The sequence below is a fragment of the Scatophagus argus genome, chromosome 15 (assembly GCF_020382885.2).
Source record: "Scatophagus argus isolate fScaArg1 chromosome 15, fScaArg1.pri, whole genome shotgun sequence".
Classification (NCBI taxonomy): Eukaryota; Metazoa; Chordata; class Actinopteri; family Scatophagidae; genus Scatophagus; species Scatophagus argus.
This window is the reverse complement of record NC_058507.1, coordinates 1,757,520-1,774,459: the sequence shown is the minus strand read 5'-3', so window position 1 is coordinate 1,774,459 and position 16,940 is coordinate 1,757,520. Positions and strand designations below refer to the sequence as shown.

The 16,940-nt window shown below is 47.0% G+C and overlaps 2 protein-coding genes across 14 annotated transcripts in view; one reads left to right on the top strand and one right to left on the bottom strand.

Annotated features, from left to right (window-relative positions):
• The window catches only part of LOC124072358 (estrogen receptor beta-like), a 92,534-nt gene extending 83,119 nt beyond the window's left edge, over nucleotides 1–9,415 (top strand). For all 5 annotated transcript variants that reach the window (XM_046413751.1, XM_046413749.1, XM_046413750.1 and 2 more), the window contains 4 exons: nucleotides 1,945–2,078; nucleotides 4,757–4,940; nucleotides 5,325–5,660; nucleotides 6,041–9,415. In XM_046413751.1, coding sequence (XP_046269707.1) covers nucleotides 1,945–2,078; nucleotides 4,757–4,940; nucleotides 5,325–5,660; nucleotides 6,041–6,161 — 775 coding nt within the window. In that variant the 3' untranslated portion in view covers nucleotides 6,162–9,415. The remainder of the gene's footprint in view (nucleotides 1–1,944; nucleotides 2,079–4,756; nucleotides 4,941–5,324; nucleotides 5,661–6,040) is intronic.
• The window catches only part of syne2b (spectrin repeat containing, nuclear envelope 2b), an 87,679-nt gene continuing 79,545 nt past the window's right edge, over nucleotides 8,807–16,940 (bottom strand). For 7 of the 9 annotated variants that reach the window (XM_046413728.1, XM_046413735.1, XM_046413733.1 and 4 more), the window contains 11 exons: nucleotides 16,744–16,938; nucleotides 16,256–16,568; nucleotides 15,120–15,265; nucleotides 14,911–15,040; nucleotides 14,190–14,404; nucleotides 13,586–13,786; nucleotides 13,362–13,490; nucleotides 12,544–12,735; nucleotides 11,342–11,416; nucleotides 10,818–10,867; nucleotides 8,807–10,551 (listed from right to left, as the gene is read on the bottom strand). In XM_046413728.1, coding sequence (XP_046269684.1) covers nucleotides 10,341–10,551; nucleotides 10,818–10,867; nucleotides 11,342–11,416; nucleotides 12,544–12,735; nucleotides 13,362–13,490; nucleotides 13,586–13,786; nucleotides 14,190–14,404; nucleotides 14,911–15,040; nucleotides 15,120–15,265; nucleotides 16,256–16,568; nucleotides 16,744–16,938 — 1,857 coding nt within the window. In that variant the 3' untranslated portion in view covers nucleotides 8,807–10,340. Of the gene's footprint in view, nucleotides 10,552–10,817; nucleotides 10,868–11,341; nucleotides 11,417–12,543; nucleotides 12,736–13,361; nucleotides 13,491–13,585; nucleotides 13,787–14,189; nucleotides 14,405–14,910; nucleotides 15,041–15,119; nucleotides 15,266–15,328; nucleotides 15,616–16,255; nucleotides 16,569–16,743; nucleotides 16,939–16,940 lie in introns of those variants that run through there. The other 2 variants (XM_046413732.1, XM_046413737.1) reach the window with 2 other exon arrangements.

Sequence of the window (16,940 nt, the reverse complement as noted above, 5' to 3'; positions counted from 1 at the left end):
AACTGCTCTTCCTGCTTGTGAGCAGCTCGTGTGCAGCTTCCATGCTTGCCACAGCGGTGATGCTGCTTACCGTCCAACCTTCCCACACTGTTACACATTAAACAGGGAGTTCAGTCGGGCCTTGAAACAGTGAAAACATATCAGCAACATTCTCTGCAGATAGATCTCTGATTTTTGTGGCCTGCTGGCTCGTTTTCTTGCCAAAAATCTTTTATCTCTCGCTGTTCCCTGCCACACTGACCTTCAACTTTGTCCAGACAGCAGTGGGCTGTTTGTGGCCCCTCACTTCCCCCTTTGGATTCGTGCTCTAATTAGGCTGCCACTTTAGCAGCAGTTTGGATTTGCTGATGAACCGCATTAGACTTGTTCCTGCAATTTGTCCGCAGTAGTAGCCATTAACGAAACATTTAAACATTGTGAGTTGTTTCTGGTGTCCAAAGTGCAGTACAGTGATGACAGGAAGTCACATTCAGATTACAGCTGGTGCGCAGCGTTACAGGAGGCTCAAAGTGACGGGAAGAGTTTAAATTAAACATGTTTCACCAGCCCTGCATGTTTTAGATGTTTCTGTTCTGCAACACTCATAACTTGTGCCAACTCAAAGCATCTGAACATTTCTGCTCAGTCTGACTTCTAAAACGTATCACTGATTTGTCATAGATTTTTAATGTTTTAAACTTTACTCGATTTTTGTAATCTAATTGTGTTAATTTATGGCATCGTACTTCAGGAGGAAATAGAGCAGTCGTCGGGGACTATTTTCTTTGGCGGATTAATCTTTCTTCCTCGTCTGGTGGGTTGAGTTGAGTGTTTGGCCTTTATTCCCCCAACGCCACGGAAACTGTCACTACAGGCTACAGCCTTGGTGTGTTTTCATAACACAGCTGCCCCCCGTTAGCCGACAGGAGCCCTTTCTCCTTGGACGGCTCAGGAAAACATCCTGGATGCAAATTTAACCGACGCACTTGGCCGTTTCCTCCGTGATCCACCCTCACCTTTTCACTTAATTAGCCTCGTAATTTTTTCTTTTTTTTGTTCTCCCTCATTTGATTAAAGATTGGAAAGACAAAGCAGGTTTTCAGGTGTTCCAGAGAAAAGTTGCTTGGTTGGAAGCCGTTTGCTTTCTGTGACTCAGAAGCAGAATTTGTCAAGTCGAAAGTGCAAAAGTCTTGCGTATCTTGGAGATAGCTGGAGTGTCGGTTTGTAGCCAATCAACACTTAGGATGTCGTTTTGGGAGCAGACATGAGGAAAAGATGGTTCGTCTGCATTTCGCTGCATAAATTAGCATGTCGTGGTAACACCCGCGGCTGGATTCAGATCTTTGATATGCGGTTATTATCATAATTACAGCATTAAAGAAACACCTCAGTTCACTTTGTCTGTCAGTTTGCTTTGGGTGCGAGCTGATGACACACCTGGCCACCAGGTAGTTGTCGACTCCAGCACCAGTACGACATCCTGACTGGTTTCGGGTCTCAGAATGAGCGTTTGCACGATGACCAGAGTTTCATTGTCACATTGCCGGGCCACACGTGAGCCGAATGCGATGACTTGCAGATGCTTTCTTGCAGACGCACGCTCACGTTAACCACAGCGTTCCTTTGCGAACGACTGAGCCTTTCACACACACACACCTGAGCACCTGTTGGTGTGTTTACCTGCGGCCTGTCGCTCAGTGTGAACATTGGACAGCTTGTTGTGGCTCCTCTGACTCTCTCACTTGTGTTTATGGCTTCCTGCTGTTTCTCCGTCTTTGTCCTCCTTTGTCCTCTTTATTCTTTGCCTCTTCATGTCTCTCTCTCTTTCCTCTCAATTTGTGTTTCTCTCAAACTCAGATAAGTTTTATTGCTTTCATGAGTTGTTTTGTCAAAGCTAAAGCTCATATTCTCTCTCTGTCTTTCTGCTTCCCTCCACCTCTCCCCCCTCCCCCCTCCTCTCTGCAGGGAGGAGGGACAGTGTGTGGAGGGCATCATGGAGATCTTCGACATGCTGCTGGCAGCCACCTCTCGGTTTCGTGAGCTGAAGCTTCAGAGGGAGGAGTACGTCTGTCTGAAGGCCATGATCCTCCTCAACTCCAGTGAGTTTTCAGTGACGCAGACAAACCGCAGCCTTCGCTTCATTCCCTCCGAGACGGATGAGTTGGGTTGCAGCGAGTGCTTCTGGGTCTTACGTAACCCAGATAAGTTTGTCCCTCTGCTTTGTTGTGGTTACTGAAACTCTAATCTGCAGTGGGTCACATGTCTCACCCACATGCTAAACACATGCGAGCAGAGCAGAAAGCACATTAGATCCACTGATGCTGCGAAAACACTTACAGGTGATCTCACAGCCGTCTGATGAAGTCACCGATCACAGCAGTTTATCTCTGCTCTTGTGTTATCATGCTCATCTGTTAGCCGCGGCGGCAGGACACGTCAGTGCAGATGTTATCACACACGTCACACTTCCACAGGAAAAGAAAAGAAGTTAAACGGCTTTTCGGTTTGGATCAGTTGGATCCACTTTCAGGCCTAATCAGACTTTAATCAGAAGCCAACAGCTGAAACCTGGAGATCTCGAATCAGATTTTGTTTGCCTAGAAAGCAGCAGTTAGGAGATAATCATTTGACCCAGTCAGATGTGAACTGCAGCCCACCTCGCTGCCGCATCAATAAAACATTTACTACGTGTTTGAGGTGATCGATGAAGAGGTTTGTCAGCAGCAGAGCTTAATGAATCCACGTTAACCACATCCAGAATGGGACCTGCTGCTGCAGCCCAACCCAGACGTGACACTAACCAAAGCCTTCTGCTCCGTCTCACCCGTTTGTTTTTAATATGCATGAAACGAGCTCTCATCGCTCTGAAGCAAATGTTGATGGCGCCTGCTTCACATGTGAGCAGTAATAAAATAGCATTCCCACGATTTAAGTGTTTAAAAGGTGCAGCGAGGAGGATCTGTTGGAAGGAACGTTTTACATCTACAGAGAGAGAGCGGCTCCTGTGGCCGAGTCCGCCATGCTGAACCGCAGCCCAGGACTGACAGACTAAACACTGGCTGTAGAGGGGGGGCTGTCATCGAAGGGAAGGCTGGGACGAAGGGGGCTCAGCACAAGATGCCACTAAATCCAACACATTTTTATGCAAAAATCTGGTTAACATCAATGAAATGTAAATATGAAAAGATCAGCTGATTTAGAGATTCAGCAGCCTTAGTGGAGATCCACACACTCTGGTGATTTTTATGTTATGTTTTGGTAATTCATTAATTTGAGGCTTGTGGACGTCCACAATAAAAAAACTGATTTTCCAACAGTGTTAATAAGCGTTTTAAGCATCCAGGGTTCCTCTGCACTGATCTCAGTCATCATGCAGGTGCTCCTCCCCCACACAGAACGTTCAGCTCGGAGACTTTGGATGAAATGAGCTGTGAAGATGGACCTGATATCCGAGCGGTTTTTTGTGTTTTAACCTTTCATGTGTTCCCAGCGGTCACAGCGTCCCCAGCCAGCAGGACCGGCAGCCGCCGTGCAGGTTTCATCGAGGTGATCGACCTGTGAGCACGTCCTCACAGAGTTTAACAAAGTTCCTCCCTGACACACTCACAGACACTCACACAGACACACACACACACACACACAGACACACACACACTCACTCACACAAACACTCACACACACTCACACAGACACACACAGACACTCACACACACACACACACACACAGACACACACACACAGTCACACACTCACTCACACACAGACACACACACACTCACTCACACACACTCACACAGACACACACAGACACACACTCACTCACACACAGTCACACACACACACACACACACACAGTCACACACACACTCACACACACTCACACACACACACAGACACACACACACACTCACACACACACACACACAGACACACACACACACCGACACACTCACTCACACACAGACACAGACACACACACACAGTCACACACTCACTCACACACTCAGGGTCGTCTGCCAGACTCTGATCTTTGTGTTGACTCTGCTCCACTGCAGCTGGGCTGAAAAAAGAACAAATTGTGTAAGAAGTGAAATCAAGTCTGAAAAGTCAAGAGAACAGGGAGGAATTTAGGATTTATGTATTTTGACAGATGGAAGGTGGTGGTGCAACTGCTCACTCTGTCCTCTGTCCTGATGGTGGGAGGACGGGGTGATCTACAGCTTCTCCTCACTGCTGCCCCCTACTGTTTCATCTGCGTTCAGCCTTTGTAAAAGCTCTCATTTTGACACTGTCACAACGTGGATCGAAACCAGTCTGACCGCACTGATTCCTTCCACGGTCAGATGACTGTCACAGGCCTTCGTCGTCGCCTTTCCGGCGCGATGCTGTGGCGAAGTTTCGTGAATCGTTCACCTTTTCAGCGTGTTTGCCTGCGTTTAACAACATCTGCAGGTAACCTGTAAATAATAACCTGCTGAGGGTCACAAATTAAAAAAAGGTAAAATCCGAATCTTCGTAAAACGTTTCAGCTAAAACGTGTGTCAGACTTTCTCCTCGCTGCCACTGGCAGGATGTAACTCTGATAAATAAATCTCTGAAGAATAGTTTGTCATCCAGCCCAACTTTTTATGATCGTTATTATGTTCTGCTGCTTCAGCCTTCGTGGCCTGGCGATCGGTAACAATCAATAAATATCAGTTCAGTACTTGAGCAGATTGTTGTGTGTGTGTGTGTGTGTGTGTGTGTGTGTGTGTGTGTGTGTGTGTGCGTGTTGCAGATTTGTGTACGAGCTCCCCTCAGACGGCCGAGGAGCTGGAGAGCAGGAACAAGCTGCTGCGTCTGCTGGACTCGGTGATCGACGCTCTGGTCTGGGCCATTTCCAAACTGGGCCTGTCGACCCAGCAGCAGACTCTGCGCCTGGGACACCTCACCATGCTGCTCTCCCACATCCGCCACGTCAGGTACGGCCACAGGCGGCAGGAAGCGGCGAAAGCGCAGCACAAGCCGGAGAAAAGGGCGGGAAAAGCACACGCGCTCACAGACGTTCACGGTCAACTTTCTCAGTCGCACAAACACATGCGTTCGTTGGTGCTCGTTTCCACGTGTGGAACAAACAAAGTCCCATGTGAACTTCTGTTCAACTCGTGGAAATGTCACATGTGACATATTGTGTGTAGAACTGGAAGATGTCCAGTTCAAAAGGGAAAAAAGCTAATTTAATGTGATTTCCTGTGACTTGAAAACCTCGTTCTTGTGTGATGATTTGTGAGACTTGGAGCGTCTGGGACGTGTGATTAGCTCTCTTTGCTGTCTCGGCTTCACGGTCGTCCTCCCTGTCTCTGCAGTAACAAAGGCATGGACCACCTGTCCACCATGAAGAGGAAGAATGTGGTGCTGGTGTACGACCTCCTCCTGGAGATGCTGGACGCCAACACGCCCAGCAGCAGCGGTCAGCCGCCATCCTCGCCGACCTCTGACACTTACTCTGACCAGCACCAGTACCCACAGCCTCCGTCTCACCTGCAGCCGGGCTCAGACCAGACCGCCGCCGGCCGCCACGTCGCCGTGCCGCCACAAGGGCCTCCTGAAATTCCGATCCTGGACGGACACCTGCAGGCTCTGCCCCTCCAGTCCTCACCTCCATTTCAGAGCTTAGTGGCGGCTCACGCGGACGCCAATGAGTAAGTTACAGCAGAGGAGGAACAACTTAGAACGTTTAGCTCGCCAGTAATCAGCTGAAGAAGGAAGGAAAAGATGGCAGAAAGGAAGGAAGTAAAGAAAGGAGGGATGTGGGGAGAAAAGAGGGAACAAAGGAAAGACAAGTAAGATATAAGAAAGGAAATGTAGGAAGGGACTGCAGGAAAATGAAAGAAACAAGGATGGATTCAAGGGAGAGAGAAAAGTAAATGAAGGAGAAAAGGGAGAGGAGAAGAAGAAAAATGAAAAAGGGCAAGAAGCAGATGTGAGGAGGGAGGAAAAGGGGAGATGATGGCAGTATGGCACAGTACTTGACTGAATGTGCTCTTCTTCACTTGACCTCCTGTCGGCTCTTTGCTCACAGTTATCCCCACGTGGAGCAGTGGCCCCTGGAGGCCGGAGGTGGAGCTCCGTCAGTGGAACCAGCAGACTACATCAGCCCTGACGGAGGCGTCATGGAAGCCGCCTTAGCCACAGGTCTGTAGACGCGACAGACTGAGACTGAACTCGAATGGCGTTTCATTCCCCAAAGATCCAGAAAAGGAAACAAACAAAAACAAAAGGACAATAAAACAGTCCTGTTGTGAAGTAGGTTTTTTTCTCTTGTTCAGATGTTTTTAGTCTTTGGAAAAAAAAAAGTTTTTGATTGAATGTATATTTTGTGTGCGTACATATTTCTTGTGAATGTGCACTACAGCGGGTGTTCATGAGGACGTCGCTGAGCCTCTGCCAGTCAGTTTGAGCTCTTTTTTGATATCTGGTATTTGTATTTCTCTTTTTTCACCTCGGTGTAACATCCAGAACAAGCCGTCCACAGTCCACCTGCAGTGACGCACTGAGAGGTGCATGTGGGCAGCACACGGCTAACAAAAGAGGGGCAGTGTTTTCCATCTCTCTGTGGTGTCTTTCTCCTTCACTACTACTGTGTACTTTGGTGTATCAATCAGTGCCTGTTCATCTAGGAATTTTCTACAGTCTTTGTACAAACTATGAGTGTTAGTGCAGTCAAGAAGCAGCAGTTTGTGGCCTTTCAACAAAATGACTGTTAACAGAGGCTTTCTTCTCTGTTCTTGTAGTTAAACTAAGGCTGGATTTACACAAGGCGTTATGTGGCACAGACAGGTTCTTAGCTAACACTTGGCACCAGCAGAACCGAAAAGATTTTAACTGTTATTTGATCAGCGTAGTTCCCATTAAAATCGCCTTTTCAAGAGAGTTCTGGTGCAGAACAAACCATACAGCCAAACATACCCGATTAAACACCGACACCAAAGTGAGTGTACCTGCGGGTTTTTAAAAATGGATTTAAAAGTATTGAAACAAGTCTGATTTAACTCGGTCAGCTTAAGCTCATAAAAAGTTAACCTGTAAAAAAATAACTTGCTAACACACATGCTGTCATCCTAACTTACTAACCATTGTGACCTGCTAACTTCTCAGTGTAAGCTATATGCTAACATTGTAACAAGCTAACATGCCACACCTTACATAAGAGTGTTTTTAAAACAGGAAAAAAAAAAATTAACTTAATGCTTATTTACTTGTGTTTGCATGTAAAGGTCATGATAACATTAAAAAACTAATAAAGGAAGTTATGTCCGTCTACTTTAGCAGTAGTTATAGCATGCTAATGTCACCATGTTACCATGCTAAACATCATGTGTAAAGATTAGTATGTTAACATGCTAACTTCACCTCACTGTAGTCTATGAAGCTACATGCTACCTACTGTTAGCGCATTTCTCTGAATTTCATTATTAATGAAACAAAAACAGTGGTTTGCGTTCTTGTCTGAATCGTTGCTTGTAGACTGTACAACATGAAATCTGACCCAAGTGTTCATTTAGTGTGGACAGTGATGACAGGACAGGACTCTCCAGGTGAATAAAGCTAATGACTGATGCTGTATCACCATTTCCCCCTTAATAACAGGCGGATTTGTCTGGCCGTGATGAGTTTAATCTGTATTGGCTCTGGTTGGTTTCAGCAGTACTGTATGAGTGAAGCTAACATGCTGAATGTTAGAACGCTAACGCATGATGTGCTAACATCTGTGTGTTGTGAAGCAAGCTAATCTGCTTAAATTGCATTACATTTTCGCTTTTGCAAACTGTTTAAATGCAGGCTTAAACGTGGACCAGATCAGCAGTGATGCACAGTGTGGTCATTTTAGCTCCAACAAATAGTTTGAGACAAATCTTTTAAACTGACCTCGGACCTGCAGGCTTTTCTTAACCACGCTGAATGTGAGCAGTCCCAACGATTTTTAGACAAACTCAAAATAATCAGGGATTTATACGGTAGATTTACATGTGGTAAACATTTGGTCACCCTTATTTTCTTCTGCTGCTCTAACTTTATCCTCAGTCTAAACAAAAGAAGATAAATGTATGTGCGTTTTTATATTTCCTTTAGACTCGGTTTTGCTTTGTCAAAGTGTTGGTAGTCTTATTCAACCAAGTAACTAAACACGATGGAATCATTAGTGTCATCATTGGCAGTAGTTTATGCTCTTTCTCTAATGGAAAACACATGAAGAAGCTGAATAGGAACAACAATTCATCAGTTCAGAACTGGCTTGTTTGGTTGTTGTTGGCTTCAGACGCAGGAGGAGCTGTTGGCTGTCAGGTCCTTAAACTATTTGCCTTCTCACACGAAAGCGTTGCCTTTTGGACTTTGATGTTTGCTGTGGTGTTGTTAATGTTCTTATTCATTATGCCTCTGTTCTCTGGAAAAAAAAAAAAAAACATTATTTGGTGCCATCCAAGTTCCAAATTCCAAATTGTCAGGTCTTGAGCTGGCAAACAAATTCATGGATAAGCTGCTCCAAACGCATCATTTAGGTCATTTTTATGTGCTGTGCCACTTTGCTGCCAGTGTAAATTCAACGTTGGTTCCAGATTATCCAACCACTGCTAATAGATGTGTGTTCAGTGTCCTTTTCTTTCCTAATGTCTGTGGCTTGTACTTGCATGCACACACACACTCATCCAGATCTGATGCTGAAAATATTTCTACGGGCAGTTGGTGCACACGACGCACGCTCGTATCTCGGATCTGGTTGAAGGCAAAGCTCTCAGCCAGTTCTTTTCTCTTTAACTCAGCCACACAGTAAACATGCAGCCTCGGATCATGGCAAACACGGTTTATTGTCAATAAGAAATGACAATCTGTACATCCCATAAATAACAGTTCACACAATAAATCAAACTTTACACACTTTGTTGTTTGCTTCTGTTCTGCTGCCCTTCGGACTGTGAGGTGGAGATTATGTACAAATTGGTATCATACACTGAATTTCAAATCAAATCATACACGCTTGAACATTTGGATCAACAGCATTAACGATATCAATTACCTCCACTTAATCATCTCTGATTGTGCTGGTGCACAGCTACATTTAGTGCCCCAAGGATCACTTACATTCATGTTCCACCCCAAGTCTAACATGTTCCATTTGACAGGAGACTGTTCAAAAACAGGTAAATGCCCCGAGTTATTACAGTATAAACAACAAATTGTGTGTTTTAAAATCGGTCTGTTTGAACGTTCATGTTTTAGGTTGCATGGGCCAACTTGGACTGCACTGGGTGTGTTATCGACGACAGATACTCTTCAATGACTGCAGTTTAGATTTTGATGTCTTGTTAATCAGCCAAAGTAGCAGTGAGTTTGCTGCCGTCTCAATGCACGACTTCCTACTAGAGCTAATGTTGCTTCATCGATATTAACCAAATGTGATTCTTTCTGCCCCCTAGTGGTCACAATCGACTTAGCGCGGCTTTCATTTGAGGACTTTTTTTTTTTTTTTTTTTTGCAAAAATTTAGGTTCAATGATCTCAAATATTGAAAACAAGACCTCTAAAATGCTGGCCATGAAGTTTACATAATCGTAAGAAAATATCAGTAAATTCAGTGCAGTAAGCCAGCATATACAATATAAAAGCATTTGACACTACTGCTTCATGTTAAATAACTTTCAAAGGTTTCAGTGCACACACAGAAAACCTGTTTTTCATTCTCAGACGGTTGCCCTTATATACAAAATTCATCAATAACACCATTACAAGTATCTGATAACGTTATGGTAGTTCTGTTGGCTACAGAAAGGCAAGTCTGCACGGGGCATCGTCTCTTTAAAAAACAGATCTTTATATTTTAAATACCTCTAAAACGGCAAAAAACAAAACACTTCAGTCTTTTTATGTACAAAATGTGCTGTCGACAAGTGGCTGCCTTCTATGTAAAAATAGCTGCAGTGGTAGGAAATGGCAAGTGTACTCTTCGATTTCTGGAAGCTTTGGTAGGTAACGGTCATTTATCCTTCAAATTAGACCCCACAGACTACAGCGGAAGTACAAAAAATGAAAATATCCTGTAGGTATTAAAATAAACCTTTTTTTTCTTTGCACCGTATATTGAAGATGTTTGATTTGGACATTAGAAATCTATATATAAAAAACTTTTAAATAAATCAGTGATATGGCTTCTTTTTTTTTAAAACATGGAGCTCCACAGACAATAAATATTAAACACATCAATAAAATTTAGTCAAAAACACTTAAGATGAGGCCTTCGGGTGTGAAGGGCAGTGCTGCTTCGTTTGTGGGAGGGAGAAGGCGTCTTTGAGCTTAACACTCTAAATGAGTCAAACCTCAGTGTCTTCACGTGGGCGGAGGGCCGTTGGTGTAGCGCAGCATCGGGTAGAAGGAGCGGGCGAAGTTGTTGGACAGCGTGCAGCTGTAGTCCTCTTCAGACAGGGGCACCAGGCAGGCCAGAACCAGCAGCATGAAGAGGAGCAGGTGTAGGGGGAAGGCAGCTCGCAGGACCCGGTAGAAGAGGGGCCGGCGAGGGGAAGAATCCCTCCTCTCCTCCCTGCAGGTGAACAGATGTCGTTTAAATAAAGCTTTTTCAGACCTTTCAACTGCATCTCAAGTCCTCCATATGCCTGCTGCAGAGGATGACTGTGAGAAAGTTGAAAGCTCTGGAAGAAGTTATTAAAAGGACAGGAAACACTGAAGTCTGTGGTTTTGTGTCACTTCACCCAAATGACTAAAAAGCTGATTTCTTTGACTTATAGTCCCTGCAACAAATCGAGCAACACGGATGGAGAAACTGAAACCTGACATTTAGAAAGTTACCTTCTGGTTGCTGGTTGTCCACGTGCAGCCGCCTGTAAGCCGACCTCCTCCTGCAGGAAGACACAGGAAGAAGGTGTCAACGTCCGACAACTTACAAACAACGAGGGGTTTCTGCATGTTTCTGAAATGTAATGTGGCCTCATAAAAACGCCAAAACAGGTAAAAGGTCTGCCTCACGCTACGGTCTTCACTGAACTTTAAGATTAAAGCTAACAACAGCCATTCATATTTTAGGATAATTTTGGGTGGCCAATCAGATTTCAGGGCAGGCCACCCCCAGGTCCCCCTTGTGGACACGCCCCTGGACAATATGACTTTTCTTCTAAAAAAAACCTCGGAAACAAATGATATTCTTATTACTGATGCATTCTTCCAGATTTCAATTAAAAAGATTAAACTGGCCCCATCTCCACTTAACCTTTGTTTATCAGCTACAACAGAACTTTTATTTTCTTCATTATGATGACGAGGGTTCGCTGTAAGCGAGCAGCTTCGGTGTGTTAATGTCACACGCTCAGGCGTACCTTGTGCTGCAGCGCCGCAGCGCTGACCGATCCCAGTCCGACGTCGGCCGTTTCAGAGCCGGTTGAGCAGGTTTCCTGAATCACACACAGCAAACAGAGCATCAGATCGGACTGACCGAACCAGTTCAGCGTCACACACATCACGTGCTGACCTACTTTAACTCTGACAGCATCTCATTTACGCCGCCTTGTTTGTTTAAAGGAATGACAACACTTGATTGACGTACTTTCCTTTTCATTTTGTTTAGCATTTACTTCCCTGTGAGGCACACACAGGGAAGTAAATGTTTGAACGCCTGAGTCAGAGTGCGGCGACACGCGGCGAGTGCGGCGACACACGGCGTGCGTGCGGCGACACACTGCTGCCAGTCAAGTCAGTGTGTGAAGCTCCAAATCATAAGTTTGCATGGAGTTAATTCTCTGCCAAAACTTAACAAACATGTCTTACAAATGTGCTTTGAAAATACAAAAATATTTTTCTAACACATTGAACTTCACAAGCAAATAAGGCAAATAAATCCATCCTGCAAAAACAATAAATATCAGGTGACTTTTGGCACAGTGTGTCTGCCGTGTCAGGATTTTATCAGAGACGTCCCGAGTACTCGATCCCCACGACGCATCAGGTTATTAACGGTGCTTTGTAGCTCCAAAGGTTTGTCTCAGAGGACTTCATCTAACTTTCCATAAGATTCACATGTACCTCCTTTACCTCTTCATTACCAGCTGATGCTGGGAGGACGGGTTGTAAAACATGATTTGTTAAAGTGGACTGTGGCAACAAGACCATAAAACTGAGGGTCTGGTTTTATTTTGCACTGATGATTTCCTCATATTTTCCAGGAACAAGCTTAGTAATTTGGCTCCATTTAGGCTGACGTCTTTGAAAACACAAGACAATCTTCATTCAGTTCTCACCTATCAGAAACTTCACGCTTTATATATTTTGAATTGCACAATTGTAATTGTATATTAAAAACAGATGCTTTTGGGAAGTCTAATTTTAAAGGATAAAGTGTTTATAAGGAATAAAGGATTTTAAAGTGTTTATAAGGATTTTGTATAAACACATACATATATATAACTAATACCAAAGAACCATATCAAATTATGACCCTGTTCTGATTTACCCTGAGCTTAACTCATTAAAGGGCCGTCAGGAGGAGGAGCAACAGCCTTTATGAAGGCAGAAGTGGACCTACCAGCCTCCCCTGCAGCGCGAGCAGCTCAGAGGACACCTGACGCAGCAGGAGACGCAGTTTGTTGCAGATGACGTGGACCTTCTCCTTGGCCTCTATGCTGTCCTCTCCTGTGGCCTCCAGGAGGAGCCGAGAGGAGATCTCGTGCAGCGAGGACACCTGCCGCTGGCGGCCACACAGCTCGTCCTGCAGAGTCTGCAGCAGGGGGCGACAGAGAGCACAGGAGTCAGGACGCAGACCGACGGCGGCGCTTAGAGCTCGCTGACAGAGTACTGATCGCTCACAACGAGGTTTCAGGCAGGCAGTAAAATACTCATACTGGTTCTCTGTCAGTGAAGCAAACTGTAACTAAACTTTTATTATTTTAATTTTGGACAAAACAGGTCGTCAACATGAGAAGACACTTTTGTAAGAAGTGAATAAAAAGCTTCTCCAATCTCCTCCTCCAACCTGAAATCTAAACACTGAAGTGTTTTGTCTCATTTGTTTGTGTGTGTCTGCTTGTACAGCAGAAATAAGAACTTCAAACACCGATCACACTGTCCTAAAGTATGTGTGGGTGACGGGGAAATTAATGCAGTTCTGACATCTGGCTCTGTGTGTGTGTGTGTGTGTGTGTGTGTGTGCGTGCGTGTGTGTGCGTGCTAAAAAGAACCTTCTGATATAAATGATACCGCAAATCTCTGCTCGTAAACTACTGATTAAAAATCAACACAAAACATGACGTCAGCGTATTTCCTTCCTGCTGACTGTGCTGTTAGTCAGGCAGTAAAAGCTCATCTCAGCCCACTGAAAGTCACAGGAGTGGACAGGCTGCTCACCGTCAGCGTGTCTCGGTGCTGCAGGAGGACGGAGCGCGGCGTCGACGGGTCGCCGACCTTCACAGCGCAGAGTCTGTTCTCGACCCGAGCGAGCCACAGCAGCAGCGAGTGCAGAGTCTCATGAAACTCCTGCAGGAGAAGAAGAACACGAGGTCAGAGGAGCCGAACGGCGCTTATTAAACTCTGTAGGACGTGTCTCCTCGTCCTCGTCCTCCTCCTCTGACCTGACACTGAATGAGTGCAGAGTGCAGCCTCCTCTCCCAGCTCTCCAGGCCGCCGCAGGCCTGCGTCCAGCTGTCATTGGCCGAGCTGAGGGCCTCCTGCAGCTCCCGCAGCTCGGCGCTGTCGCCTCGCAGGAAGTGACGGCTGCTCAGGTTGACGGAGATCATCAGACACTTGTAGCTGTTGAAGGTCTTCTGCATTTCCTGGACAAAGGACAAAGAGGAGACAAACGTCGCCTGAAAGCGCCTGAAACCACAAACTCTCATCCTTCACTTCTGTTCCAGTGGGAAACAAAACAAGCTGCTTTCACTGCAGTCACGTGTGAAACCACTGCAGGAACTGATTTCAGTTCTGAATTCTGCTGAGTTTAAAGCTTCCTTTTAAATGGACCGAGTCTGTCAGGGCTCGACGTGTTGTAGTTAATGAAAACAAGTGTTGTGGTTTTGTTTATTTGATGTGACATTGAAAAGAAAAAGAGAAACGTGAACGCGGTGAAGTGCTGCACGTCAGCCTCTGGTGGCCAAAACGAGTCCTACAAAAACAAAGCTTGTGTCTTCCCTCCAGTCTGACAGCTGAAAAGGTTTTAGAGGCGTGTCCGTGTTCTACCTTCAGTTTGCTGATGCTGACTTCGAAGTTTCGGACGCTGGTGGACGGCGCGATCCGCTGCAGCCTCTCCAGCTCCGGCAGCACCCTGCCCAACCAGGAAGTGACGTCGGAGAGGTCAGAGTTCAGCTTCTGCCACTGCTCCAGGTCCTGCCTGATGTCCGTGTCGTCGCGGCGGAAGTTCTGGGCCTGCAGCAGCTCCCAGCGCTCGATCACACCTGCAGAGCGGCGACACACATTTCACTGTCCACATGAACCCTGGATCTGAGCGTCTGAGTGTTTCCAAGCTTTCTCTACCACTGGTTAAGTGACTGTGGTTGTTACTGAAGGCGCTGAACGCAGCATCGCCACATCACTGCAGAGGGTTTGTGTGAATGCTGGGCGAACAAGACGCTCGCACAGGAGATCAGCAGCCTCTACAGGACTTCTTTGCATCAGTGCTGATAGAACAATAAGTTCAAGTGTCCCAAATGTGTGAACTTTCCAAATACAATACAATAGTTCAGGTGTTTATAAACTAGAGGACTATTGGTGCATCCTGACCACCTACGCTCACCCACACACGCCTCAACAATCTGTGAGGACTGACAATATGCTGTAAGAGTCCAGAGTCTCCTGAGGGAGGTTCAGTCATGTCCCCCTTTGGTCACAGCTGACAACACACTCCAGTTACATTACAGTTAGGACGCTGAAGGAACCCGTTGCTGCGGGTCTGGAAGCCTACCTGTGCTGGTGTGTTTGTCGGCAGTGCTGCTGGTCAGCCCCGGGTCCTCCAGCTCCTCCTCGTCGTTCAGCATCAGCTTGACCCTCTTCACGCTGTCGATGCTGCCGCTGCACTCCGACATGAGCTTAGCCTGAACACACACAGAACAGTAAAACACTCCGAACAGACTCGGCTCGCCGCGAAACTTCACGTGACGTGCGTGTCCTTACGTAGCCCTGCTGCTGCCGCTGGGGGAAGGGAGTGCTGCTGGTGTGTGTGGGAGACGGGCTCAGGCCTCCCATCATCCCCCGGGGAACTCGTTTCCTCTCCGGCGAGCCGGGCTGGTGCCAGCTGGGCGGGTCGCTCACTGACTTCACTGAGGACAGACCAAAGGGAAAGTGAGAGAGGGCGCACAGGAAAACAAAGGCCGTTTCTCTTCAGACTGACACAAAGTGTTGCACACGAGCACAAACATGCACAACATCCAGTGCAACATCATGCAAGTTTCATGTTTTCACATGAAAAGGTTGGCTCTGCAAAGTGAATGACGAGCCGCGGTGGCGCACAGTGAGGGGCGGGTTTGGGGTTGCTAGGAGACGGGATGCGAGTCCATAAGCACTCAGTGAGGCAGAATCACGCAGGAGGCCGAGCGCCTACCCGACGCGGCTTTCACTGCTCTCACGGCGGCTTTAACGAACGACTCTGAGCTCTCTGAGGCCGCCACATCTGGAAGAGAGAGTTCACGTCAGCAGCTGTGCTCTGTGAGGACGAGCTCGGCACGTGATGTGTTCACGGACCACAGAGGAAGAGGACACAGCACACTCACTGTGGCAGCCAGAGGTCACATTCACTGTTGAATCTGGTCTTTTCATGGGATTTGCTGCCGATAATGAAAATCACCAAACAGATTCCTGAAGGACCGTTTTGGTTGTTTCAACTACAAAGCGACAGTATTTCACATCATCTCTGACCATCTGCCAAACTGCATCAGCTGATTTCACTGCAGTCTGGAAATCAACTTTCAGGGACATCAAATCACCTTCAGTAGCTTCACCACCGCCAAGTTTCCTGCTACAGTAAACTTCACACACTTTACTGTAAACTGAGGAACCCACAAGCTGCCAGGACCGACTGAGAACAGTCTGCAGTGAAGACCCGTGAGCTGCCGAGTCTGCCAGTTCAGCACGACGACCTCAAATCTGAGACATCTGAATTCATGTCGGTGCTAATGAAGGCTTTTTGTCAGCTTTCAGACTGGAGCTCGCCGCCGAGGAGACTTTCCCATCACACGTTACTTCTGTTACGACATGACGACACAAGATAAAACCTGTGACAGATTACTGACGGTGCGTTACTAAACCGTTACCTGACAGAGCGCTGAAGAAGGTGGCGTCCTCGTCGTCCTCGTGCGATGAAGATCCTCCCACGTCGACCGTGTGGTCCCATTCCAGCGGGATGGAGTCCACGCTGACGGGGGTCTCTCGTCCCGACCGCTCCAGAGGAGGTGCCAGGAGGTGACACACAGCCTGCCGTCCAGCCGAAACTCCACCTACAGCTGGAACCTCCTCCACCTCCACCTCCTTCCTGCTTGCCTCCCTCCAGCAAGTCCCGTTGGTGAGGTCAGGCGAGTCGTCCAGGTCCGTGTCCCGGTCTGACAGCTCCCTCTCCTCCTCCAGAACCTTAAAAAACATTGAAGAAGATGACGACAGTAAGAACCAAAAACTATCGCCTGGTGACGCGTCTCTCCGTCAGCCAGGAGTTCATTTAGACACGAGCAGGACGGTGAGCTTTGTGTCAGCTGTGGCTCCTGATGTGTGTGCGCGTTGTGAAGGCGTTGGCGGCTGTGGGGCTGACCGGGCGTCTGTTGACGAGCCGGTGGTGGAAGCGAGCCACTCGGCCGAACACCTCCTGGCAGTAGGAGTGCAGCTCCTCCAGCTCGTCCTCGATCAGCACGGCGTCCAGCGGAGCGCTCTTCTGGATCAGGTTCTCCCCGAACACGATCAGGGCGTCGATCTTGTTGGTGTTCAGGGTGATTTCCTGCTGGAAGCCCT